This window comes from Oncorhynchus masou, chromosome 13 (assembly GCF_036934945.1).
Source record: "Oncorhynchus masou masou isolate Uvic2021 chromosome 13, UVic_Omas_1.1, whole genome shotgun sequence".
In the NCBI taxonomy this organism is placed as follows: Eukaryota; Metazoa; Chordata; class Actinopteri; order Salmoniformes; family Salmonidae; genus Oncorhynchus; species Oncorhynchus masou.
In genome coordinates, this window is record NC_088224.1 from 50,937,326 (window position 1) to 50,964,774 (window position 27,449).

At 42.7% G+C, this 27,449-nt stretch overlaps 1 protein-coding gene across 3 annotated transcripts; it reads left to right on the plus strand.

Annotated features, from left to right (window-relative positions):
• On the plus strand, positions 1 to 27,133 carry LOC135552514 (myeloid leukemia factor 1-like). 3 transcript variants are annotated; one of them, XM_064984188.1, is made up of 8 exons: positions 1 to 94; positions 8,364 to 8,526; positions 22,343 to 22,387; positions 23,537 to 23,623; positions 23,814 to 23,954; positions 25,186 to 25,345; positions 25,929 to 26,076; positions 26,289 to 27,133. In XM_064984188.1, the coding sequence occupies exons 2-8, from the start codon at positions 8,401 to 8,403 to the stop codon at positions 26,371 to 26,373; spliced, it is 792 nt and encodes a 263-aa protein (XP_064840260.1). In that variant the 5' UTR covers positions 1 to 94; positions 8,364 to 8,400; the 3' UTR covers positions 26,374 to 27,133. The 3 variants fall into 3 exon arrangements, with proteins under 3 accessions (XP_064840260.1, XP_064840258.1, XP_064840259.1); XM_064984186.1 differs by lacking the exon at positions 1 to 94 and adding an exon at positions 2,122 to 2,289; XM_064984187.1 differs by lacking the exons at positions 1 to 94; positions 22,343 to 22,387 and adding an exon at positions 2,122 to 2,289.
• Positions 27,134 to 27,449: the final 316 nt, after the last annotated feature.

Sequence of the window (27,449 nt, forward strand, 5' to 3'; positions counted from 1 at the left end):
ATGCAATCATCATTCTCAAAGCCGCTGTTTACTTCTAAGATCACTTTAGCAGCGCACTAAACTTGATTCAAATTCGACACAAACCTTCAAATAGGTATGTAATGACACATTATATAAACTCTTTATAGTCTTTTATTTACATTTTAGAGGCGTTAAGGTGATAAGTTGGACAGATCGAGTGAAAAAAGCCATTTTCCCACACGACCTCTGTCCTCACTATCACGCATTAGTTTCGCTTCCCCACTCGCAATTTTTGAAGACCCGACGGGGCTCATTGCCTGCTTGAATTATGCAGAAACGGACAGTGTTTAGGTCATGTAATTGATTTTTGTTTGAAAGGGGAGAAATTGTGATGTACAATGGTATTGATATTACAGTTCCTCTGGAAGTATTACGTTTTTCGGGGCGCTAAAATAAGGGCAATTGTATGGACCAAGGCGATGTACGAGTTTACGTTAGCAAGCTAGCCAACTTTGGCCAGTTAGCTTGGTTGTGAGGTCAGAAGGCTTGGATCAACTCTACTCATTTGTCAGAGCGTCCAGTGTGCACTCTGAATGCTAGAGCGACACGATCTGTGTTTATCTGTGGGCTATCTAACAACTCTATGAATTTACAAATGCTCAGAGAGCCTTCTGGCACTCCAGAGTGAATTTACGAGCACACCTTTAATAAGAGAGGGGGCCTCCGGAGTGGCGCAGTGGTCTTAGATTCTGGGTTCGATTCCATGTAGCAGCCGGCCGCGACCGGGAGACCAATGGGGCGGTGTACAATTGGCCCAGCGTCCTCCGGGTAAGGGGAGGGATGTCCTTGTCTCATCACATACTCCTGTTTCGGTACGGGCTGTGCACGCTGACATGGTCACCAGGTGTACGGAAAGGTGGTGTCTCCGAAACATTGCTGCAGCTGGCTTCCGGGTTAATTGGGCCTTGTGTCAAGAAGTTGGGTTGTGTATTGGACGCACGGCTCTCGACTCTATCCCAATATTGTAACTACCAATTGGGGAGAAAGAGGTAATAAAATAAAAAATTGAGAGGAGGAACATTAGCATAAAAAAAATGCAAAAATGAAAGCAAGTCATGATGACTCGCATATGTGCGAGGCAGGTGAGATGAGACAGGTGCCAGTTTTGCGTTTCTTTCCTCTCATGAGATGCAACTTAAGGAATGTAGCTTGATTAATGTTGTAGGCAAATGTTTTCCGTATGTTTTTCTCTCTCCAAGCCACTTTGAACAACACGATGTTGCCTTCTCACAAGGCAATTACCGTGTCGTTACCGCATCAGGTCGTAACGGTATTGTTTGTTTCCACTTCACTATGGCACAGCCAAACAACGGAAGTGATGGATTCGAATTCCGCTTTACTTCCCTACTGCATGGCAAATTTACAAGAGTAAATTATTTGAAAGAGACAACAAACGCCATAGAGTATAAAAGTCAAGTGTATGTGTATACGTGTAATTTTACATGTATTTTATTCAAGTTCGCTAACGTTAGCTAGACTTACTAGTAGGTTAGTTCTGTTGCGATCATAATGTGTCGGAGACATTCACCCAGCCGATTACTATAATGATAAACTATAGGCTACTTAACTATAACACGTTGGTGAGCATCCACGCTAGAGGAAAGTTTATCGTTCTATAGTCCTGTCAATCAACAGATAACGCATCCTACTGCACATTGCCTATTAATAAGATGGTAGCATAAGACCACGAGGTCGCTAACGCACAGATACTGGTTCCAACCATTCAGTGCTTTCAGGGTGTGTTAATTGTCATAGTGACAACTGCAAATAAAACTATGTACAGTACATGTAGGCCCAATGAAAAGTAATATAGTACATCGTATTTAAATGGATAAATTCAACAACAAACGCCATTTAGCCTACACATTTTACAGCATTGCCTCGTTGCTGAAGTGGCACACGCTTGTAAAATACCGCAAAACATTAAATATCTTTTTCTCTGGAGCAAGCTGCGTTGTCATGACAGCTTCTGACAACATAACGTTCTTCTGATAGATCCTGCTCGAGCTGTGAATAGCCAGCCAACCAGATGGCTCTACGGAGGTCATGTGGTTCCTGGTTCATAAAGCCCAACGTTCTGAAGTGTAGCAAGGTTCCATAGTAACTTCATTGGCACCGTGCGCGCTTGGCTGTCGTACACTGGGTAGTAGAAGCCGCTTCATAGCGCGAAACAGAAAATAGATATTTCGTTCTACACTTTTCCTCTCCAACACCCGTGGAAATGTTTAACAGTCTTCTCAGGGAATTTGACGAGGACCCTTTCTTGTCGTAAGTAGTATCGATAATGTATTCTGCCACTCATTAATTCGACAAGATGAAGATTTTTCTCGAACAATTGTGTTTCTTTTAAATACCAGTCAACACCACTTTAAACGACGCGTTGCTTCAGATAATGGACAATAACGACTGTATGCTACCCACCCCTCGTCTACAATGACAGTCTGTAGGCTGTTGTCAATAATGTTATATTTTAAGAGCCACATTCACAATTAATAGTTTGCAGATATTATTGTGGGACAATTGTGTGCCCAATTTCAATGCTTTGTTATCAGCATAGCCTATTCCCTTATTATATCAGCTGTTCCAGATTTAAAAACAGCTTCTATCTCCAGGCCATCAGACTGTTGATTGCTGGCTACCTGCACTATACTCTGCCCTGCACCTTGAGACTTATGCCCCATGTATATATAGAGTCACCTCATTTTCTGTTAATATACTGTTGTTTACTCCCTGTGTATGTATATACTGTATTCTAGAAATGGCTCATCCTAATATACAATATACCTTCCAAATTATATACTGTCGATGTCTATATTTATATTATGGCTACTACTGAACATACAATTTTCCTTCCTAATTATACTGTCAGTGACTATTTATATTATGGATTTTGACGCTGCTCACTCTATGTCTACCCCTGGATTGTTAATTGGACTCGTTCTGTCATTTCTTGATTTGTTTACATTTTTTAATATTTGTGTATTCGTGTTGAATTTGCTAGACTTTCTACTGCACTGTTGGAGCTAGTAACATAGCTAGTAACATAAGCATTTTGCTGCACCTGTTTAAACACCTGCACAGAGATATTACTAAATTTAAATGACAACTAACGCACACTGAAATCCATGTTTGATGTGCCTTAATAGCTACTGGTTGACATGTAGGCTACAGTAATAGCATAGTACTTACTACTCAAGGAATAGAGTTACTAGTGTCAGCAAAATATTGGTTAATGTTTTTCATTAGTGAATAGATGCTTTGAGTAAGTGTTGCCATTCCACAGGAAAACTTTGAGAATGTAATATCTATTAATCACCTAGCTTAGACCCCTGTCATACACTATATGGCTAAAAGTATGTGGACACCTGCTCATCGAACATCTCATTCCAAAATCATGGTCATTAATATGGAGCACCTTTAACAGCCTCCACTCTTCTTGGAAGGCTTTCCACTAAATGTTGGAACATTGCTGCGGGGATTTGCTTCCATTCAGCCACGAGCATTAGTGAGGTCAATGTTGGGTGATTAGGCCTGGGTCGTCGTCTGCGTTCCAATTCCCAATCTCGACAAACCATTTCGGTATGGACCTCGCTTTGCGCATTGGGGCATTGTCATGCAGAAACAGGAAAGGACCTTCCCCAAACTGTTGCCACAAAGTTGGATGCACATAATTGTCTATAATGTCATTGTATGCTGTAGCATTAAGATTTCCCTTCACTGGAACTAAGGGGCCTAGCCCGAACCATGAAAAACAGCCCTAAACCATTATTCCTATTCCCCAAAATTTTACAGTTGGCATTACGTATTGGGGCAGGTAGCGTTTTCCTGGCATCCGCTAAATCCCGTTTCGTTTGTGGTGTTTTCATCACTCCAGAGAACGCATTTCCACTGCTCCAGAGTCCAAAGGTGTCGTGCTTTCCAGCACTCCAGCCGACGCTTGATATTGGACATGGTGATCTTAGGCTTATGTGCAGCTCCTTGTCTATGGAAACACATTTCATGAAGCTCCCGACAAACGGTTCTTGTGCCGACGTTGCTTCCAGAGGCAGTCTGGAACTCAGTCGAGAGTTTTGCAACCGAGGACAGACTATTTTTACGCCCTACACGCTTCAGCACTCAGCGTTCCCATTCTGTCAGCTTGTGTGACCTACCACTTTTTTTTAAATATATTTTATTTCATCTTTATTTAACCAGGTAGGCCAGTTGAGAACAAGTTCTCATATACAACTGCGACCTGACCAAGATAAAGCAAAGTGTGACAAAAACAACACAGTTACACATGGGATAAACAAACGTACAGTCAATAACACAATAGAAAAGGTCTATGTACAATGTATGCAAATGTAGTAAGATTAGGGAGGTAAGGCAATAAATAGGCCATGGAGGCGAAATAATTACAATTTAGCATTAACACTGGAGTGATAGATGTGCAAGTAGAGATACTGGGGTTCAAAAGAGCAAAACAATTAATAACAATATGGGGATGAGGTAGTTGGGTGTGATATTTACAGATGGGCTGTGTACAGGTACAGTGATTGGTAAGCTGCTCTGACAGCTGATGCCTAAAGTTGGAGCGAGAGACATTAGTTTCCAGCTTCAGTGATTTTTGCAGTTTGTTCCAGTCATTGGCAGCAGAGAACTGAATGGAATGGAGGCCAAATGAAGTGTTGGCTTTGGGGATGACCAGTGAAATATATCTGCTGGAGCGCGTGCTACGGGTAGGTGTTGCTATGGTAACCAGTGAGCTGAGATAAGGCTGGGTTTTACCTAGCAAATACTTGTAGATGACCTGGAGCCAGTGGGTTTGGCGACAAATATGAAGCGAGGGCCAGCCAACGAGAGCATACAGGTCACAGTGGTGAGTAGTATATGGGGCTTTGGTGACAAAACGGATTGCACTGTGATAGACTGCATCCAATTTGCTCAGTAGGCTATTTTGTCAATGACATCGCCGAAGTCGAGGATCGGTAGGATAGTCAGTTTTATGAGGTTATGTTTGGCAACATGAGTAAAGGATGATTTGTTGCGAAATAGGAAGTCGATTCTAGATGTAATTTTGGATTGGAGATGCTTAACGTGAGTCTGGAAGGAGAGTTTACAGTCTATCCAGACACCTAGGTATCTGTAGTTGTCCACAAGTCAGAACCGTCCAGAGTAGTGATGCTAGTCGGGTGGGTGGGTGCGGGAAGCAATCGGTTGAAGAGCATGCATTTAGTTTTACTAGCATTTAAAAGCAGTTGGAGGCAACGGAAGAAGTTTTGTATGTCATTGAAGCTCATTTGAAGGTTTGTTAACAGTGTCCAAAGAAGGGCCAGATGTATACAGAAGGGTGTCGTCTGTGTAGAGGTGGATCAGAGAATCACCAGCAGCAAGAGCGACATCATTGATCTATACAGAGAAATGAGTCGGCCCAAGAATTGAACCCTGTGCCACCCCCATAGAGACTGGAACTTTTGGCTGGGGTAGGGGTAGCCGGTGGAAAGCATGGCCAGCCTTAGAAAAATGATTATTGAAATTATTGATTATCGTAGACTTATTGGTGGTGACCGTGTTTCCTAGCCTCAGTGCAGTGGGCTGCTGGGAGGAGGTGCTCTTATTCTACATGGACTTTACAGTGTCCCAAAATGTTTTGGAATTAGTGCTACAGGATGCACATTTCTGTTTGAAAAAGCTAGCCTTAGCTTTCCTAACTGACTGTGTATATTGGTTCCTGACTTCCTGGAAAGTTGCATATCGCGGGGGCTATTCGATGCTAATGCAGTACGCCACAGGATGTTTTTGTGCTGGTCAAGGGCAGTCAAGTCTGGAGTGAACCAAGGGGTATATCAGTTCTTCGTTCTACATTTTTTGAATGGGGCATGCTTATTTAGGATGGTGAGGAAAGCACTTTTAAAGTGCTACCACTAACGGGATGAGGTCAGTTTCCTTCCAGGATACCCGGGCCAGGTCGATTAGAAAGGCCTGCTTGCTGACGTGTTTTAAGGGAAAGTTTGACAGTGATGAGGGGTGGTTGTTTGACAGTGGACCCATGACGGACGCAGGCAATGAGGCAGTTGATCGCTGAGATCCTGGTTGAAGACAGCAGAGGTGTATTTAGAGGGCAAGTTGGTCAGGATGATGTCTATGAGGGTGCCCATGTTTGCGGATTTAGGGTTGTACCTGGTAGGTTCCTTGATAATTTGTGTGAGATTGAGGGCATCTAGCTTAGATTGTAGGACGGCCAGGGTGTTAAACATATCCCAGTTTAGGTTACCTAACAGTACGAACTCTGAAGATAGATGGGGGGCAATCAATTCATATATGGTGTCCAGGGCACAGCTGGGGGCTGAGAGGGGTCTATATCAAGCGGCAATGGTGAGAGACTTATTTCTGTAAAGGTGGATTTTTAAAAGTAGAAGCTCATTATTTGGGCAGAGACCTGGATAGTATGACAGAACTCTGTAGGCTATATCTGCAGTAGACTGCATCTCCACCCCCTTTGGCAGTTCTAACTTGTCGGAAAATGTTGTAGTTGGGGATGGAAATTTCAGAATTTTTGGTGGCCTCCCTAAACCCTTTTACAGAAGTCAACAAATGAGAGCGCCTTGGGAATGGTTGTGGTGCTGGGGGCAACAGAGCCTGGGTTGACCGCTACACCACCAGAGGAACAGGGGAGGAGTAGAGTAAGGGTACAGCTAAAGGCTATAAGAACTGGTTGTCTAGTGCGTTGGGGACAGAGAATAAAAGGAGCAAATTTCTTGGCGTGTTAGAATAGATTCATGGCATAATGTACAGACAAGGGTATGGTAGGATGTGAGTACAGTGGAGGTAAACCTAGGCATTGAGTGATGATGAGAGCGGTTGTATCTCTGGAGGCACCAGTTAAGCCAGGTGAGGTCTCCGCATGTTTGGAGGGTGCCATAAAAAGAGCTATCTAAGGCATTTAGGGCAGGGCTGTGGGCTCTACAGTGAAATAAAACAATAATTATCCTGTAGGCATATTGACATTAGGGAGAGGCATGTGTAGCGGAGTGATCATAGGGTCCAATGAGCAGCAATGGGTGAGTCAGGGAGCTGTTCGGTAGTTGCTACTACGCTAGGAGAGCTGGAGCTAGCGGTCTGTGGCCAGCAGATGGGTATTCGGCGACGTCGCAACGGAAAAGCCTGTTGAAACCAACTCGGACGATTACGTCAGCAGACCATTCGTGATGGATTGGCGGAGCTCTGTGTTGGCAATAAAGGGTCCATGCCAATTGGCAAAAGAGGTATTGTTGCCCAAGAATTAGCTGGTAGACCTCTTCGACTAACCGGGAGATGGGTCGAGCTCAAGGCTAACTGGTGCTAGCTTCGGTACAGAGGCGCGAGCCAGGAGTAGCCACTCGGATAACAGCTAGCTAGCTACGATGATCTGGTGTAATGGTCCAGAGCTTGCAGTAGGAATCCGGAGATGTGGTAGAGAAGAAAATATGCTCTGGGTTGATCTCGAGCTGTGCAGACAGGCAGGTATTGACCGAGCTGAGGATGGCTGGTGTCCGAGTTAACGGTGAAGACCGCTAAGAGTGGCTAACTGACTAGTAGCTAGTTAGCTGGCTAGCTTCTGAAGGGGGTTCTGGTTCTAAAGTATAAAAATAGCAGATCCGTACCACATTGGGTGAGGCGGGTTGCAGGAGAGTATATTCAGTCCGCGGCTAAGCCGTTGTTCCTCCTAGACAATAACAGCACTTACAGTTGACCGGGGCAGCTCTAGCAGAGCAGAAATGTGATGAACTGACTTGTTGGAAAGGTGCATCCTATGATGGTGCCATGTTGAAAATCACTGAGCTCTTCAGTACTGGCATTCTACTGCCAATGTATGTCTATGGAAATTGCATGGAGGTGTGGTTGATTTTATACACCTGCCAGAAACAGGTGTGGCTGAATTGGCTGAATCCACGAGTATGAAGGGGTGTCCACATACTTTTGTGTGTATATTAGGCCTGGTCTAAAATCAGGTAAACATTACCGTACGCCCCATCTTCAGTCCACACACCAGCCCTTCCCTCGCAATGCCCGGTTGCGTGTTCTTGTTATGACTATTTCGAAAAAAAATCTATATATACTGTACCAGTCAAAAGTTTGGACACCTACTCATTCAAGGGTTTTTCTTTATTTCTACTATTTTCTACATTGTAGAATAATAGTGAAGATATCAAAACTATGAAATAACACATGGAATCATGTCTAAACAAATCAAAATATATTTTATATATATCTGAGATTCTTCAAAGTACAGCTCATCAAGGTATGACCATTTGTTTTTCATTCTGCAAAGAATTGGGAACATTGAGGCTGATTAAATCTCTTCTTCTTCCTCTTCTCCACAGGGATCCATTCCAGGCACACAACACACATGTACAACAGATGATGCGGAGTTTATCAGAGCCCTTCGGTCGGGACTTCATGCCCAGTCTGAGAGTCGGATGTGACAGGGGCCGCGTAGCCGGGGGCCAACCCAACACTAACATGGCGCTACAGGAGGACCACAGGGTGAGGACCGATGCTCTGACTGTGACTCACTGACTGGGGTAGGGTGACTAGGGCTAATGTGTTGCTATGGTGACCCAGGTTTGGTCCCACACAATAATATTTAATTTGTAAAGCGCTCAATTAGCATGACTCGAGTAGCCTTGGAGTATTGATATCGGCTAAACACATACAGATCCTAACCAGGATATGTCAGGTCAGGAGAGGGTTGTTGGTTTGAATCTCAAACAGGTGATTGCCTCAGTGCCTCTAGTTCATACCCTATCCTTAAGATGGTCTTCTCACTTGGAGAGCATTTCCCTTTGGATTTTTTTGTGACATGAATAAAAGCAGGTAATCAAGGAGTTGATGGAGTCCAGGTGAGTGTCAATTAGCGCTGGTGCGCGTGACGATGGTGACAGGTGTGTGTAATAATCAGCAGTCTGGTGACCTCGAGGCCAGAGAGGGAGTATATGTGAAGGTGTGGAATCATATTCCTGTCCCAGGGGTTGGTCAGTTCCTTGTACTGACATTCATACTGTCCTCTCCATCTGTGTCAGTGAGTGAAAGAACCTGCACCACAACCCCCCCTCTGTCATTTCAGCGGTCAGCATTCAAACAAACATGAACGCTGGCCAGCCGAAAGAGATAAAAAAGAAAAGGGCTTAGGTTGACTGGGGTCGTGATGGAAAATGGCCATGGTCGTGTAACCGGATCCCCCCTGCTGCCGGGTCAGGCCAGCGATGCTGTACTGCTTATTGAACCTCTGCTGCTCTGCTGGGGCACTGGTGGGTTGTAGCTGTCCAGAAAGGTGAGGGGGTTGTTCTTCTATCTTTGGCCTGAGGAGGGTATATTTAGAGCATTGTTTCACTGACACACTGCTTTCTCACTCAAACACACCAATGCCCCGAGCTGTTGAAAAGACAAAACAGACATGTTTGGTTTCATAGCTGTTTGGCCCGTGGTCAAATGTAGCAAATCTGAAAGAACAAACTGTTCACGTTTCTCATGACATTGGTTATGAGTTTATCACAATATAGTTATGTTTTCAGGTAGGCTTGAATCCTGACTTGATATCCTCGTACATAACGTTTTCGTGCAATTCATCCATTGACATTAATGCATGATTGCCACGTGAAGTGTGCGCATAGTTAGGATTCAGTGTCGTGTGTGTGTGTGTGTAGTTCATTTTCTCTGTAATTAAGAACAGTCTTGTTCCACACCTGAATGACAGTTTCATGACAGTTAAACACTAGTCTATTTGCTCAGCTTTGCAATGCAGTTAGATACATTTTCTATCAGAAGGCAAATATACAATGTAGGCTAATGGGAAGGCCCCCCCCAAAAAATGTTTTATAACCGTACCCTAGGTAGAAGAAAACACAACCATGTTTTAAAAATCCCTAATGTCTCCCATTAATGAAATGGATGGTTGTGTAAAAATATTTTTCTGCAAAAGTGGTTAGAAATATTGATATACCCCCTAAACTCAAAAAGCACAGAATAATGCCTGGCTGGAGGGTGGTGGGCAACAGGCTCATGTAACCCAATATTGCAAGGTCTGACATTGCAAAAATGTGGAATACAAGTAGTCAGTTGTCTGCCCTACATACACAAACAAACAGCATTAGGATATCATAATGCATCCTGGAAAAATAGACCTGTAAACACAGTGACACAATAGGCAGAAATGTAAACTATAAATATTTATGATGAATGTAAGCTTTACTTTTTGCTAGCTGATTCAATTATAATTTTCAAATGTACTCTCATTCAGTTCTGTATCATCCTGCCGGACACAAATACATACAGTTACACATGTTTTTGTAGTTTTGGCTGGTGTAATCTGATCTAAGGAAAGCAAGTGGGCTCCGACATCGGAATTAGATTAGATGTTTTCATAATTGTGTACAACCCTCATGCACTATGCATTGGGGCAGGTAGCGTTCTCCTGGCATCTGCCAAACACAGATTCGTTCCATTGGGCTGACAGATGGTCGAGTGATTCTACACACCAGAAAATGTGTTTCCATAGTCCAATGGCAGTGAGCTTTACATCATTCTAGCCCAAGCTTGGCATTGCACATGGTGATCTTAGGCTTGTTTGTGTCTGCTCGGCCATGGAAACTATTTCATGAAGCTACCGACGAACAGCAGAATGCTACCTGCCCCAATGGATAGTGCCAATTGTAAAGTTTGGTGGAGGAGATATATTGGTCTGGGGCAGTTTTCATGGTTTAGGCTTGACCCCTTAGGTCCAATGAATGGACACCTTAATGCAACAGCATACAATGACATTCTAGACGATTCTGTTCTTCCAACTTTGTGGCAACAGTTTGGGGCCCTTTCCTGTTTCAGCATGACAATGCCCCTATGCACAAAGCCAGGTCCATACAGAAATGGTTTGAGGAGATTGCTGTGGAAGAACTTCACTGGCCTGCACAAAGCCCTGACCACAACCCCAGCGAACACCTTTGGGATGAATTGGAACGCCGACTACGAGCCAGGCCTAATTGCCCAACCTCACTAATGCTGTTGTGGCTGAATGGAAGCAAGTCCCCGCAGCAATGTTCCAACATATAGTGGAAAGCCTGTCCAGAAAAGTGGCTGTTATAGCAGCAAAGGTGGGACCAACTCCATATTAATGCCCATGATTTTGGAATGAGATGTTCGCTGAGCAGGTGTCCACATACTTTTGGTCATGTAGTGTATTGATGGCATTGCACACCAGCTCTTTTCAGGTGGCATTTTGGCTGTTGAATGGCCTACTGACATGTGGCAGTGCAATTCCATGGTGTCTCTGTCTGTAGTAACTGCCAGAGGGGGGAGTGATGGTGGAGTGGAGCTATCGTGAACAGTTCTGGGAGATTCAGGATGGCATTGATATTGAAGAGGTGCAAATCCTACCATATGTGTCAGTGAGTGTCAGGTTGTGTTGGTTCAATGTGGTGAACACCTGCCTTATGAGCTTGTCATCATATGTGGTTACATCCTCCCCATACCCCATAATGTCACCATGTCAACATGTATGGAAACTCCATGGCAGACTGGGCATTTCAGGATGGCATTGACATTGGTGAGCTGCAATTCCTATGAAATGCAAAGGCCCACTGTTGATGGCATTTCTTGTCAATGAGTGTCAGGTTGTAGGAGCTAACGTAATTGCCAAGCCCCCTACCCCATATTACAACCTTTGTGTTCTGATAATTACATTGTTTGCACAAAATCGGATAGCAGTGAAGTCCACAAAGCATATTGCATGTACAATATATGACCTATAGCATGGGCAAGCAAGTTGATGCCCCCCCCTTAAAGGAACCATAGTACAACCTATGTGTTGTGATAATTGTGGTGTTTGCTTTACAACCTGTTAATCCATATTAACAGGTTGTTAATTCAAAAAACAAAACAAAAAAAATGGCTTGCGACTGTAATATATAGGCCTAAAGGCCAAGACAATAAGAAGAGACAGTGGCAGAATAAATTCAACCATACCTTTGATTTATAACAAAACCGGATAGCAACCTCTGTCCAGTGAAGTTCACAAAGCATATTGCATGTACTGTAACAGACAGTTACATGATCTACAGCATAGTCAAGCAAGTTAATGTTTCCAATGACTAAACAACTATTGATTTGGAACCACAGAGTTAACACAAGTCGCAAAGAATACAGGAGCTGCCTCCACTATTCCAGCACCATTTCAACTTAAACATTATCAAATCACCTCTGCTTAGTCTAATACAGTGACAACTAAAAGATACCAAAAACAATTTAGTCCAACTTAAGCTAATTATGATGTGGTTGCGTGTGTGAGCATGTGTGCGCGCATTCGTGCAAGTAGAAAAACATGTTGACTCACCCTGCTTGTAGAGAAAGGCCAATGCCATTCTCCTCTCTTTCTTTCATGTTGACGAAACGGCCTGTCACTCAGTACACTTTTATTTTCTGTTGTCCTAGGCTACCTGGCTAAAATACTTGCTCGCTAGCCTAACTTCCATTCATGATTAGCTAGTTAAAATTAGCCTTCTACATCTAGCTACATATTGAACTTCCATCCTCTCAGGCCAGGGGCACAACAATGAATGAATTAATGGGTGGATCAGAATCGCCATTATAATCATTGGCCAGTACGGAGAATTAAGTAAAACCACAAGTCCAAATCCCTATCTCCATCCATGGCTAATTAAGGAAAGGGACCATTTTAGCTAGCTAGCTAGCCTCCGGAGGACAACAACACAACGAGATGCAGCAATTCAACTTTTTCTGTTAATGACGTATGCTCTCAATGGGATTTGATAGTCGTGACGCCAAATCCAAGCTGGCTTCCCTTGACTCCCTTGGACAAGACGGCATCAGATGGCCTACACATAGAGAGACAGGGGGGTGCTGTTTTGGTCGCTCTGATGCTTTCACTTGTGAGATACATTCAGCCTTTTGCGAATTGAAGGAAAATGATGAAACACAGAGAGACGAAAGATAGATTATTTTATTTTTTATATATTTTATTTGACAATTTTTGGGGGAAGCCTGGCTCCCTTGGTTTCCATGAATACATGCCACTGCTGGAATGTACAATATTTCACCATTATTATGTTCATAATTCTTCAAGCTCTGTTAAATTGGTTGTTGGTCATTGGTAGATTACCATTTTCAAGTCATGCCATAGATTTTCAAGCAGATTTAAGTCAAAACTGTAACTCTGCCTCTCAGGAACATTCACTGTCTTCTTGGTAAGCAACTCCAGTGTAGATTTGGCCTTGTGTTTTCGGTTATTGTCCTGCTGAAAGGTGAATTTGTCCCCCAATGTCTGGTGGAAAGCAGACTGAACCAGGATTTCATCTAGAATTTTCCCTATGCTTAGCTCCATTCCGTTTTATTTTTTATCCTGAAAAACTCCCCAGATCCTTAACGATTACAAGCATACCCATAACATGATACAGCCACCACCATGCATGAAAAAATGGGAAGTGGTACTCAGTAATGAGTTGTGTTGGATTTGCTCCAAACTTAACACTTTGTTTTCAGGACAAAAAGTGAATTGCTTTGCCACATTTTTTGCAGTATTACTTTAGTGCCTTGTTGCAAACAGAATGCAGGTTTTGGAAAAACAGTTTTCTCCTATCACAGCCATTCAACCATGTAACTGTTTTAAAGTCGTTGGCCTAATGGTAAAATCTCTGAGCGTTTTCCTTCCTCTCTGGCAACTGAGTTAAGACGAATGTGTCTTTGTCGTGACTGGGTGTCTTGAAATCAAATCAAATTTATTTATATAGCCCTTTGTACATCAGCTGATATCTCAAAGTGCTGTACAGAAACCCAGCCTAAAACCCCAAACAGCAAGCAATGCAGGTGTAGAAGCACGGTGGCTAGGAAAAACTCCCTAGAAAACCCAAAACCTAGGAAGAAACCTAGAGAGGAACCAGGCTATGTGGGGTGGCCAGTCCTCTTCTGGCTGTGCCGGGTAGAGATTATGACAGAACATGGCCAAGATGTTCAAATGTTCATAAATGACCAGCATGGTCAAATAATAATAATCACAGGCAGAACAGTTAACTGGAGCAGCAGCATGGCCAGGTGGACTGGGGACAGCAAGGAGTCATCAGGCCAGGTAGTCCTGAGGCATGGTCCTAGGGCTCAGGTCCTCCAAGAGAGAATTAGAGAGAGCATACATAAATTCACACAGGACACCGGGTAGAACAGGAGAAGTACTCCAGATATAACAGACTGACCCTAGCCCCCCGACACAAACTACTGCAGCATAAATACTGGAGGCTGAGACAGGAGGGGTCAGGAGACACTGTGGCCCCATCCGATGATGCCCCCGGACAGTGCCAAACAGGAAGGATATAACCCCACCCACTTTGCCAAAGCACAGCCCCCACACCACTAGAGGGATATCTTCAACCACCAATTTACCATCCTGAGACAAAGCCGAGTATAGCCCACAAAGATCTCCGCCACGGCACAACCCAAGGGGGGGCGCCAACCCAGACAGGAAGATCACATCAGTGGCTCAACCCACTCAAGTGACGCACCCCTCCTAGGGACGGTATGAAAGAGCCCTAGTAAGCCAGTGACTCAGCCCCTGTAATGGGGTTAGAGGCAGAGAATCCCAGTGGAAAGAGGGGAACCGGCCAGGCAGAGACAGCAAGGGCGGTTCGTTGCTCCAGAGCCTTTCTGTTCACCTTCACACTCCTGGGCCAGACTACACTCAATCATATGACCCACTGAAGAGATGAGTCTTCAGTAAAGACTTAAAGGTTGAGACTGAGTATGCGTCTCTCACATGGGTAGGCAGACCATTCCATAAAAATGGAGCTCTATAGGAGAAAGCCCTGCCTCCAGCTGTTTGCTTAGAAATTCTAGGGACAATTAGGAGGCCTGCGTCTTGTGACCGTAGCGTACGTGTAGGTATGTACGGCAGGACCAAATCAGAGAGATGGGTAGGAGCAAGCCCATGTAATGCTTTGTAGGTTTAGCAGTAAAACTTTGAAATCAGCCCCTGCCTTGACAGGAAGCCAGTGTAGGGAGGCTAGCACTGGAGTAATATGATAATTTTTTTTTGGTTCTCGTCAGGATTCTAGCAGCCGTATTTAGCACTAACTGAAGTTTATTTAGTGCTTTATCCGGGTATCCGGAAAGTAGAGCATTGCAGTAGTCTAACCTAGAAGTGACAAAAGCATGGATTAATTTTTCTGCATTGATACACCATCCAAAGTGTAATTAATAACTTTGCCATGCTCAAAGGGATATTTAATGTCGGCTTTTTACATTTTTACCCATCTACCAATAGTTGTACTTCTTTGCGAGGCATTGGAAAACCTTCCTGGTCTTTGAGGTAGTCATTGAACAATCATGTTAAACCCTATTATTGAACACATGGTCCATGCAACTTATTATGTGACTTGTTAAGAAAATGTTTACTCCTAAACTTATTTTGAAAAACATTATGGGTTATTGTGTGTAGGGCAGTGACAAAGAAAATCTCTATTTAACCCACAGCTATTTTCTGTCCTCCTCTGGGTTCATTGACTTCAATACAAAACCTAGGAGGCTCATGGTTCTCACCCCCTTCCATAGACTTAGTAATTATGATGACTTTCGGAGGTTGTTCTCCAACCTGTCAGAGTTCTTGTAGTATGAACTGACATATTGTCCATCCAATCAAAGGATCAGAGAACGAATCTTGTCATGAATGCATAAGCTACAGCTAGCTAGCACTGCAGTGCATAAAGTGTGGTGAGCAGTTGACTCAAAGAGTGAGAAAGACTACAGTTTTGTACAAATGAATTTCTTTAAAAAATGAAGAGAAGCAGCAGAGAGAGCTTGCTATATTTCATTGTACTTAGTTTACCTTTCACATACTTAGCCTACTCAACAGCCTAACTCAAACAAAAACAGAGAGGAATGCAATTTATGTTACCTAGCTGGTTAAGGCTATTCAACACTGCACCTCTTCCAAGTCAAGGTAAGCATTCGGTTTTATTGATGTCTTGCCAATGGGGCCCGCCATTGTAACTGCTAAATTGTAACTTGCTGTACACTACTGCCTGATTGTACATATGTATTGGATTTGGGGTTTACTAATGTCTTCGTTCTAGTTTGTTGACCATAACATTAATATGGTGACAACGAAGTAGGCTTTGTGGTGTTTAGCGGTTATAGTATGATGGTTTGGCTTGGAGAGGTTTTTGCGCCTTGTCACAGACAGCTGTTGTGTTGCACACTGGAGTCCACAAGCAAAGGGAAAAGGTGCGAGCAGGAGAGCGTGTAGATGCGAGAACATTATAGAACTAGCAAAGTGATGATGCTGTTATGAAAGTGAACTGTGTATGCGGTTAATCAGAGGTGTATTCATTTGGCCGATTCTGTTGCAAAATGTTTCTCAAGCGGAAAGAAACAGGGAGGGAACTACCAAAATTTGTCTAATATAAACTCCTGTTTTAGTTGCATAACGGTTCAATCAATCAATTGTATTTATAAAGTCCTCTTTACATCAGCAGTTGTCACAAAGTGCTTCTACAGAAACCGAGCCTAAACCCTCAGAGAGCAAGCAATGCAGATGTAGAAGCACATGGTGGCTAGGAAAAACTCCCTAGAAAGGAATCTAGGAAGAAACCTAGAGGAACCAGGCTCTGAGGGGTGGCCAGTCCTCTTCTGGCTGTGCCGGGTGAAGATTAAGAGTACATGGTCATTCAGGCCAGATCGTTCTTCAAGATGTTCAAACATTCATAGATGACCAGCCGGGTCAAATAATAATCACAGTGGTTATAGAGGGTGCAACTGTTTGGACTAACGATTACACGCCCCAAATCAGCTAGATGGAGGCAAACGTATGTACGGCGGTATTGAATGTCTCTGTCACCTTGATGTCATGAACTTTTTTAGGCTAGGTTGTAGCTAGGTTTAGGCTAGGTTGTAGCAACCTCATGATGGGTGTAGGGCAAATTTGAGTATCATGTAGTAGGCTACTAGCCTAAACCTATCGACGTTACATTGAATTGGGTGAATGGAATATGAATGACAGTCATCTATTATGCTGTAATAGAAATAAGGCCAAAGAAAAAATTGTCCTCCCTAATCTTAAATAGCACTAGGGTTGCAAAGCTACCCATAGTTTACCAAAGTTACCGGAATCTTCAGTAATTTTGTCTATGGCAATCTATCATAACTTGAATACTTTATATGAATATCTTATTTTTTATGTTTTATATCTGTGCCATATTGTCCATGAGCTTCTAGTAGATAGACCATATGGTTCAAGAGAAAATAGCCTAATTAATGAAAAAAGCATCTCATCAACAATGGCATTATTTTCAATTAACTCTGCAACTCTTCCAATAATGACTTTTTTCACATTGAAAACAAAATTAATGCATGCTGACATAATCAAATAAAATAAACTCTGTAAAACAAATACAAAGGATATTTTGCTGAAACCCTCTTGAGACACCAATGGTCTTCACAAAGTTGATGGTTCATATTGAAGATGATGTTAACAGCTTTGACTCTCCTTTTTTTATTTGAAAATCATCTTATTTAATTATTTTCTATGTTTTACATGTGATAAGACCAGAGAGAGGGCCAGAGATAATTACAGACACCTGTTAAAATCTGAAGTACCCAAAAGGGCCACAAGATGTCTTGTGATATATTACATAAAATCCTTGAAAGATACCAAAAGTCTTGTAGTTTACTGGTAGACTTAGAATGTTTCCAGTAATATAACCTCCATTTGCAACCTCAAATGGCACCGACCGCCACTGCTCAAAATCTCAAGCCATTTTTGAGGATTGGCCACTACTAGTCTAATGGTCATATTCATTAGGACATGAAACTGTTTTAAAACATTTTTCAACACATTTCAAAAATGAGTCCAAGTTGTCTCTCCCTTTTTCAGTCCCTTTTTATTCTGTTTTGTTTCTAATGAACATGACCCAGATCGGTCTAACGGGCCTTTGCTCCAATTTTCCCCTGAAGACACCTCTCTCCCAGTATGAAGGTCTCATGATGACCGGGCAGCTGCCCTGCTCTAGAAGACCTGAGGTGCTAAACTTAGTCCCTGTGTCCCTAGCTAATCCTGCACCCCTCCCCGTGTGCCCAGTATATTTATCCCTGGTAATTACTTTCAACGGATGCCAGCCTCAGCGCTGCTCGCGATCCTGTTCCTTAATATTATTTCTTTCCTCTTGCTCTCTCTCTCTCTCCTCACAGAGGCAAGCACGCCAAGTGGCCTCTCGTTGAGTGTGCTTCCCCAATGGCACGCTATTCCATAAAGTAGTGCACTACATAAATCATAATCACTAGATTAGGATAGGGTGCTATTTGGGACACAGCCACTGTTTTAGAGAGCTTTAAAGAGCACTACTGTAGCTAGCTAGCGCACAGTCGAAGCTGTCATTAGTAAGCTAGTGTGTGTGTGTGTGTGTGTGTGCGCCTGTGGTGCACTGTGCACAGCGGTGGCTAGTTCTGTAGCAGTGGGCTGTTGTAGGGATCTTTGAAAAGCTACTGGTAGATGCAGGGCCGGATTAGGAAATCATAGGGCTTTGCTTTGTTTTTTTTTCTTCTATTGATTCTACAGACAGATTAGTCTTTTTTTCAGCAGTAGGCATTTGCTTTCTAAACTGTACGTTTTTCCCCCGGTTGTATTTTAAAATCTGCAAAAGGCAAAGCGACAGCATGGAAATATAATCCATAAATGGCAATTCCCATTCAAATACGACTGGCATCCATTGCCAGTTTCCCGATGAGTTTAACAGTCAAATTGCCAGGGTAAGAGGTTACAAAACCTTTTTATGGATGACCATATGTCTATAGCCACAACATAACAAGCTGTATATTTGGCGCGCATGCTGCCCAAACTGCAGTCTTCCCGACTGTTGGCATACCTGTAACTGCCAAAATAAAGGAAATACTTGAGTAAATGAGGGATACAAAGTATATGTTATAGTGCGGGGTGCATTTTCCTGGCACCTTTTAGGTCCACTTACAGCATCTATGCCAAGGCGCATTGGAGCTTTTCTGGCAGCTCGTTTTCGCCCAACACCCTTTTAAGACACTATGTTGGTGTTTCCTTTATTTTGGCAGATACCTGTATGCGCTTGTGATAAAACTTAAACCATAGTTATTTTTTTATAAGCTTGATCCTCTGTGGCTAAATTATGCTCTCTGGCGTGAGAGTGGGCTCCTGTGGTTTGGTACAAAGTATTATAATTTATTTTCTAAATGTAATTTATTTTTACCCTTGGTCCTCTGACTCATAAAAGATCAGTCATATTTATTTAATATGCCATTTATTTTTATTAATCATTAACCAAATCAAGGCAGGACCCCCCCCCCCCAGTTACCTATGTGGGCCCCCTACCTCCTCTACTCCCCCCATCTGATGATGAGCAGGCTGTCTACATCCATTGAGAGCAGGCTCCGAAGTCCTCCTGTGGTTGGCAGTTGCAGTAAAAAAATATATATACAGTATCAGTCAAAAGTTTGGACACAGCTATTCATTCAAGGGTTTTTATTTATTTTCCAATTTTCTGCATTGTAGAATAACAGTGAAGACATCAAACTATAAAATAACACACATGGAATCATGTAGTAACCAAAAAAGTGTTAAAGAGATTTGAAGAGATTCTTCAAAGTAGCCACCCTTTGCCTTTGACAGCTTTGCACACTCTTGGCATTTTCTCAACCAGCTTCACCTGAAATGCTTTTCCAACAGTCTTGAAGGAGTTCCCACATATGCCGAGCACTTGTTGGCTACTTTTCCAGGTCGGATGATTGGTGAGGCCAGGTCATCTGATGCAGCACTCCATCACTCTCCTTCTTGGTCAAATAGCCCTTACACAGCCTGGAGATGTGTTGGGTCATTGTCCTGTTGACTGGCCAATAAGACTGGCCAATAAGAAGAAAAGGTTAAGATGGGCAAAATAACACACACTGGACAGAGGAACTCTGCCTAGAAGACCAGCATCCCGGAGTCGCCTCTTCACTGTTGACGTTGAGACTGGTGTTTTGCGGGTACTATTTAATTAAGCTGCCAGTTGAGGACTTGTGAGACGTATGTTTCTCAAACTAGACACTATTGTTCTTGTCATCTTGCTCAGTTATGCACCGGGGCCTCCCACTTCTCTTTCTATTCTGGTTAGAGCCAGCGTTGTACGAGATCTTCAGTTTCTTGGCAATTTCTCACATGGAATAGCCTTCATTTCTCAGAACAAGAATAGACTGAGTTTCAGGAGAAAGTTATATGTTTCTGGCCATTTTGAGCCTGTAATCGAACCCACAAATGCTGATGCCCCAGATAGTCAACTAGTCTAAAGAAGGCCAGTTGTATTGCTTCTTTAATCAGAACAACAATTTTCAGCTGTGCTAACATAATTGCGAAAGGGTTTTCTAATGACCAATTAGCCTTTTTAAATGATAAACTTGGATTCGCTAACACAACGTGCCATTTGAACACAGGAGTGATGGTTGCTGATATTGGGCCTTTGTAGGTATTCTATTAGAAATCAGCCGTTTCCAGCTACAATAGTCATTTACAACATTAACAATGTCTACACTGTATTTCTGTTATTTTAATGGACAAAAAATGTGCTTTTCTTTCAAAAACAAGGACATTTCCAAGTGACCCCAAGCTTTTGACCGGTAGTGTATATAATATCTTTTTGAAAACATTTGCTTCTTCTTGGGCCCCCACGGGCCTAGGCCCAGGGGCATCAGCCCCGGTAATACCCTGCCTTAATCCGGCCCTGGGTGGATATGGTTGTGGGTGCTGTGTTTTGTGTAGTTACATTTGCGCTTCCATCTGCTTGACAAGTGTGCTCTGGCACCCACTGCGGAAGGCTTATCAACTATGACAGATATTTTGGCTCCCCTACTGATTTCAAGTATCACGCATGCTTTAGAGAATCCGCCCCCTGTATCAGATACATGTGTACACGAGCACACACACATACACACACACACACATGCACGGATGCATTCACGCACGCAAACAAACACACGCAACACACACACATTCACGGCATCGTTGAAGGAAAGCTACTGTTTCTCTTGGCGGTTTGCTGAGCATTCAATCCCCCAATCTTGTGAATATGTTCAGTCTTCCCTCTCAAAGGCTGTTTGGGACATCACATTTCCTTCATTTCCATCATACTCAACTACTTGCTTACTTAATATCACCTTTCATAAAATACATTGAATTCAGTTTGTTTCATTTGAGTTCACTTTATTTATGTGTTTTGATTATAAAAGGAAATTAGACCTGCTCTCTGTATCATTAATCTGCTGACCAGTTTACATTTTTTTGGGGTGGCATCTTTAGCCTCCCCAGTGGTCACTAACAGTTCCTAGAACCCATGCCTTCCCAGCTCGCTTATCCCTCCCATCCCTGAGAGCTGAAATAAAAGCCCTGGCATCAGTGTGACTCATAGCTTCCCTTTGAACAGCGAGAGGGGGGAATAGTGTAAGATGCGATGCCATGACAGGCTGGGAGGGGGAAAAAGAGACCATGAGCTCAAATAATCGAGCAGTAGCACAACCATCCCCAAAATAATGTGTTAAAGCCCCTCCGAGTCCATGACATTTTGCACTCTCAACCTCTGCGGCCTTCTAAAAATATGCCCGCCACATGAGTGTAACGGGCATTTATTTGTTCATAGATGCCATTCAGAGATATAATTGCCTGTCGTGCTACATACACGCCTGTCAGGGGCAGCGAGGAGCGTTTTACATCACCGTGACCTTTGGAAAAGAGCTGAGCGAGCAGCCGAGAGAGACCCAGACTCTTCTCCCCCCGCCCGCCCATTGGGTCCTTGCAGGGTTTCTCAGAACGAGGATCTGTTTTCGGTGTTAAACCCCCTGTAATTCATGGCAACAGGTCCCAATTACACGGAGAGCAGAGCTCTCTCAACACTCTCCAGGCTGAGATCCAGCCTTTAGCCCAACCTCTCTCCCTCTCTCTGGTGTCTGTGTCCACATACGGTGCCCCTTGACTGGGTTGGGGTGTTTGGGATGCCTGCCCAGGCATCCAGGGGTTATAAACACCCTGGGGTAGAGAGTCGGGAGCAGCGGCTAGGACTGAAAGAGTCTTTCTCCTAATTTGTACATTCAGCAGGTTCAAGGCCCTGTGGAAATGTGGGAAGGGTACAGGTTCAGATTCAAAGTGTAATATAACGAGAGAAGAAAGCTAAAGAGACTATAAACTACATACTGAGAACAAACTGAATACATTTGTAAAGACGGACACTATTTTGAGCCTGCCTGCCTCAGTGATGCTTTGCTTTCTCGGGCTTCTTTGTGTGATTGTGTGTTCATTCTGTATTGTACCGCTTTTCAGGGGATGAGCCAGTCGCTTTCGCCTTTCGGCAGTATTGATGGCACGGTTAGTACGGCAGACTGCTCAAATGCTATGATGCAGCACGTTTCCTTGTTTCATTCCCAAACTAACCATTGGCACGTACTAACCCCCCTCACTTACACTATGTCTTTATAGATACACACACAGCCAGTTTGAAACTTGAAATTTACCATAATACCATAATATCTGTTTGATTGTGAATCTGAACAAAAGGCCACATTCACAGTGCCATGTCAAATTGGTTAGATGTGAGAGTATGCATGTGTTCACCCCCATATCAAGTGTATGTGTAGGCTTACTAAGCTACGTGTGTATGTTTGCATGCGATCAGTATCAGTGGCCTGGTTGTTTTACGAGCTGGTTGACCCCTCCCCTCGAGTGTTCGGTCGAATATTACCCCAGCCAACTGGCACCCACAGTGGACCAGATCAACTCTCCTGGCTGGCTGGCTGGTACCTATAGTGGCTCAGCCTAGCACTCTCGCTCACTCTGACCGTCCTAGGAGACCTGTGGTTAGTTACTGGAACTTCCACTCCACTACAAGAGAGACTAGGATCATGTGGTTGGGTCGAGTCTTGTAAAACAGTCAAAGAGCTCTATTTAGACATGGACTTGCACGGGATGTTGATTTAAAGCCCTATTGACCCTGGTAAAAAGTTCTGCACTATAAAGGGGATAGGGTGCCCTTAAGGACGCAACCTAAAGCTATGTTAACGTATCAGTGTGTTTTTTTTTCTGTTATGATGTTTTTTTCCACATCACAAAGGTTGCAAATGCCCAACTAATGCATGTTACTTAAACATATCTGTCAACTGAAGTGACAACATGTCAATGGGAAGTAAACGGGGAGAATTTTGAGTTTCGTGTATCTCTGAAGAATGTATCTTTTTAAAGATTTCCAATACAGTTAGCCTACATTTCTCCATGGATTTCAACAATCTAGATTATGATATGATTGATATGCTAGTGCAGCATGGGGTTAATCCTTACTTTAGCTTAAGTCAAGCTTTCACCCAGTCATGCCTTGATGTCAATGGGAAAATAAGTGAAAATTCAACTTATGATGGCACAGTGTGGATGGAGGTTTCGTATAGTATATGGATGTCTGTTGTAATGGTGGTATGGACCATAAAGTTAGTTCTGAATGGCCCATTGTTCTTGTTCTCTCTGCAGGACATGGAGTCGAGGAACCCTTTCAGTATGTTGGACAGCATGATGTTCGGCGTGAGGAACAGGATGGGGAACATGCACAGAAACTTTGTGAGTCACGTTGTCTCTTCTAATACCCCACACAGCCCATACAAATAGAATTACTAGAATGGGCATAGTATCAAATAATTAATTATATTTCTATGACAGACTTTGTTCATTGTTTTAGCATGTGTGTTCTGCATGGCTTTATACTCACCTCAATCTATGTTTGTGTGTGTGTGTGTGTGTTGTTTTCCAGGAGAACCTGTCCACAGACCTGAACGCCAACCCCACCGCCCACTCATTCAGCTCCTCCTCAGTGATGACCTACTCCAAGGTTGGAGACGAACCCCCCAAAGTGTTCCAGGCCTCCTCCCAGACACGGCGTGCTCCCGGCGGGGTACGTACACTCAAGTATGGCCAGAGATAATGCTGAGAGGCTGGGGGAGGTCTCTCCAAGCTGATACTGCACTGAACACTAAGGGAGAGGTCGTTTACGAGAACTGCAAGAGCTTATATGAAGAGTTTTATTCCAAAACACTACACTGTATCCATTTTCAGAAATGTTGGTAAATTAGCTTATATTGTTTAAAAGAAAGTATTTTTTTTCACTATCTAACCATGGCAATGGGGTTGTTCAATAACATACATGTATTTGTTTAAAATCTAGCACTTGATGGTTTCATTTCAGAGAATTTATTTTGCAAATTGCTAAATATCTCTCAGTGAAATAAGTAGTACTGCTAGACTTTACACAGTCAAATGTCACAAATGTTTTTTTATAAAGAACTGTACACCTTTGAAATTTGTGACATTCATATTTTTACAAACGATTAAATATAGTAGTATGAGATCTTTATGTAAAACATTTACATATTAGTCATTTAACAGATGCTGTCATCCAGAGCAACTTAAAAGTAAGTGCATTCATCTTAAGATAGTTAGGTGAGACAACCACATATCACAGTCAAATATACAGGATATGAACATTCCATTCCAGCTGAGTGTACAAAACCATTAAGAACCTCTTCCTAATATGTAATACTGTTGAGCATGAAAAACCCAGCAGCGTTGCAGTTCTTGATACACTCAAACTGGTGCGCCTGGCACCTACTGCCATACCCCATTCAAAGGCACTTAAATCTTTTGTCTTGCCCATTCACCCTCTGAATGGCACACATAGACAATCCATGTCTCAAGGCTTGAGTCATTCTTGAAAGTGATTCTTCTTGTCTCCTCCCCTTCATCTACAATGGTTGAAGTGGATTTAACACGCGACATCAATAAGGGATCATAGCTTTCACCTGGTCAGTCTGTCATGGAAAGTGCAGGTGTCATAATGTGATTGAGATTTTTTTCATACACATTTAAAATCTATTAATAAAAAATCTGTATAATATTGTACACACACATTGTACGCACACATAAGCAATAAGTTCTGATGCGTTTTGGAAATTAAACTGTTCATATAAGTTAGGCCTTTTGGTTTCAGTTCCCTTTTAAGCATTTACACAAAAATAACATCTGGCCAACTGTCTGACACAGCAAGAATTTCTGATGCTTGCTTTCTCAGTCCTTATTGGCCGTTGCCTCTTTGGTAACTCATTCTGATTGGCTTTCCCCGTGTCTAGATTAAGGAGACTCGGCAGTCCCTGAAGGACTCAGAGAGTGGCCTGGAGAAGATGTCTATTGGACACCATATCCAGGACCGGGGACACGTGCTAGAGAAAAAACACAACAAGAAGACAGGGGAACGGGAGCTCAACCAGGACTTCCAGAATCTGGATGAATGTAAGTCAGTTGTAGTGTAAGGGAGCCAGCATCCCCCCCCCCCCCCCAACAAAAACAAAGGGTAACACTATACTTTAACCCTGCAGATAATATGCATTATGATGTGGTTATAATCAATTGTAAGAATGTTATGTCTTATTATCATCTCATAATGATCCTTACTTGAGTTGAAAATAAAGAGACATATTATAAGCATTATAATAAAACATTAAAGGAGCATAAATGCTTATATCAAGTAATAACACATTATTATACTTGCAGTCTTTAAGTAAAGTGTTACCAAAAATGTATTAAGTGTTGGTTTTTTTCTGATGCTTTGATCATTCTTTTAAGGCATGTAGGCTATAATCCGTGTTCAATGAATAGTCATAAACAAAGACAGTAAATTATATCAGAGGACACTCCTCTCCCAGCTCTGTTTGGGGTTTGAAGTCTGAGACATTCCATAGACCACAGTTATGTTCCTATCTCAGAAAAAAATAAGGTATTCAGATTCCAAGAAACTGCTCCTCGCCAGGCTCATCAGAGTGATACATAAACGGTTCCTAACCCCTAATCCCTGACCTCTGCCCTACCCTCATAGCCGAGGCGCAGTCCTTTGACAAAGAGTGGCAGCAAGAGGTGTCTAAATTCCGACCATTTGTCCCCATGTCCCGTCTGGAGGCCCCCAAGCCCAGGGCAGTGCACCGGGCAGCCCTCACCGCCGCCACCGGCCCCGACCAGGGACGGAGGTCAGTCATCATGTGTCATAGGTCATATAATGACAGTTCCGCTCAAGGAGGAGTGGCCGTAAGCCCAAACAAACCATTTCTGGATTCTACATCACTTTGAATTTAGGTTATGATTGGAATGTCAAGTATTATACTATGGTTGATCAACAGTTTATTTTAATTTAGGTTGATCGATGAATGATTTATGTCTGCTTTTTCATTTTCCCCCTCAGGGACAAACGAAACCCAAAACCTGAAGGAAGGAAAATACACATTGACGATCTCAACGTCAAAGGCTCAGGCATGACGAAGCAGTAGAAATGTCTCGCGAATAAAGCTATGTCAGGCAACAAATCTTTGATGCTTTTACCTTTCTCCAAGACAAGCTTGGTTTCCAGGTATTTTGTCTCACAGAAAATCAGAATGACCCAGTTGTTGATATGCTTTTTACCCATTAATTTTCACACTACCAAGTAAAGAACACTTGTTAATGAAGTCAGGAACTTATTCTGTCAGAGTAGAGCCACACACGCTTCTTCCAAAAAGCTCAGGACTCCTGTGGAAGTAGCATTAAGACAGGGACACCATAAGCTACTAGCAAGTGATATATGATTTCAGAATCATGATATGAGAGCAGACATAATTGGTCACAATTAGATAATACAGTATATTGGTCTATCATTGGGCATCAGATCAATGTCAATGTCATCTCAGAAATACTATCCTGCTTTTGGAAATGTCATATTCACATTGTATAGATTGCATCAAAAGGAAACATACGTATATATTTATGCAGTTTGAAGTCCATAAGTGCGCTTAGATGTCAAAATGGTGTACTTTTTTGTGTAATGGCCACCTGCTGTAATCTTTGTAAAAAATCATAATACCCTTTTTATATTGTTATTTGATGATGGTTTCTTGTTTTTCACCATGCAATTAATTTATCCCATAAAACACAGAATTTATGGTTGGGAGGAAAGTGTCCGGTTAATTCTGAAATATTCTCATGATGGGATTCTTATCGATTGACCTCATAAGATCCTCAATTTGAAAATAAATATTTCATATCAAAAGTGAATGGTAGCATAGAGTATTCTTCAGCTGAGTGTGTATTTTGAAGGTACCAAAATGTATTTTACTCGTCATCAAGCATTGTGTTAATCACTGTTCAGAGTGTCTGATACTGTATGGGAGAGCTGCTGGCTGTGCCTGTGGCAAATACATCTAGCAGGGTATTTTTGGAACAGACCTGTCAGTGACTCAGATGTCTGAGCGGTCGCACACAGCTGTTATGAAAACAGCGCTCTCTCGTGTCACGTGCCCCATGTGCTCCAGATTTAGTTGAACTTGTATTTATTTATGTCTCGTCGCATTTATATCAAGTGTCAAAATAT

Excerpts from the sequence above, each read along its gene's own strand:
- LOC135552514 (XM_064984186.1), top strand. The coding sequence starts at position 2,243 with ATGTTTAACAGTCTTCTCAGGGAATTTGACGAGGACCCTTTCTTGTC. Across the intron at positions 2,290-8,363 it reads GACGAGGACCCTTTCTTGTC|GGATCCATTCCAGGCACACA; the intron begins GTAAGTAGTATC and ends TCTTCTCCACAG. Across the intron at positions 23,955-25,185 it reads CACGGCGTGCTCCCGGCGGG|ATTAAGGAGACTCGGCAGTC; the intron begins GTACGTACACTC and ends CCCCGTGTCTAG.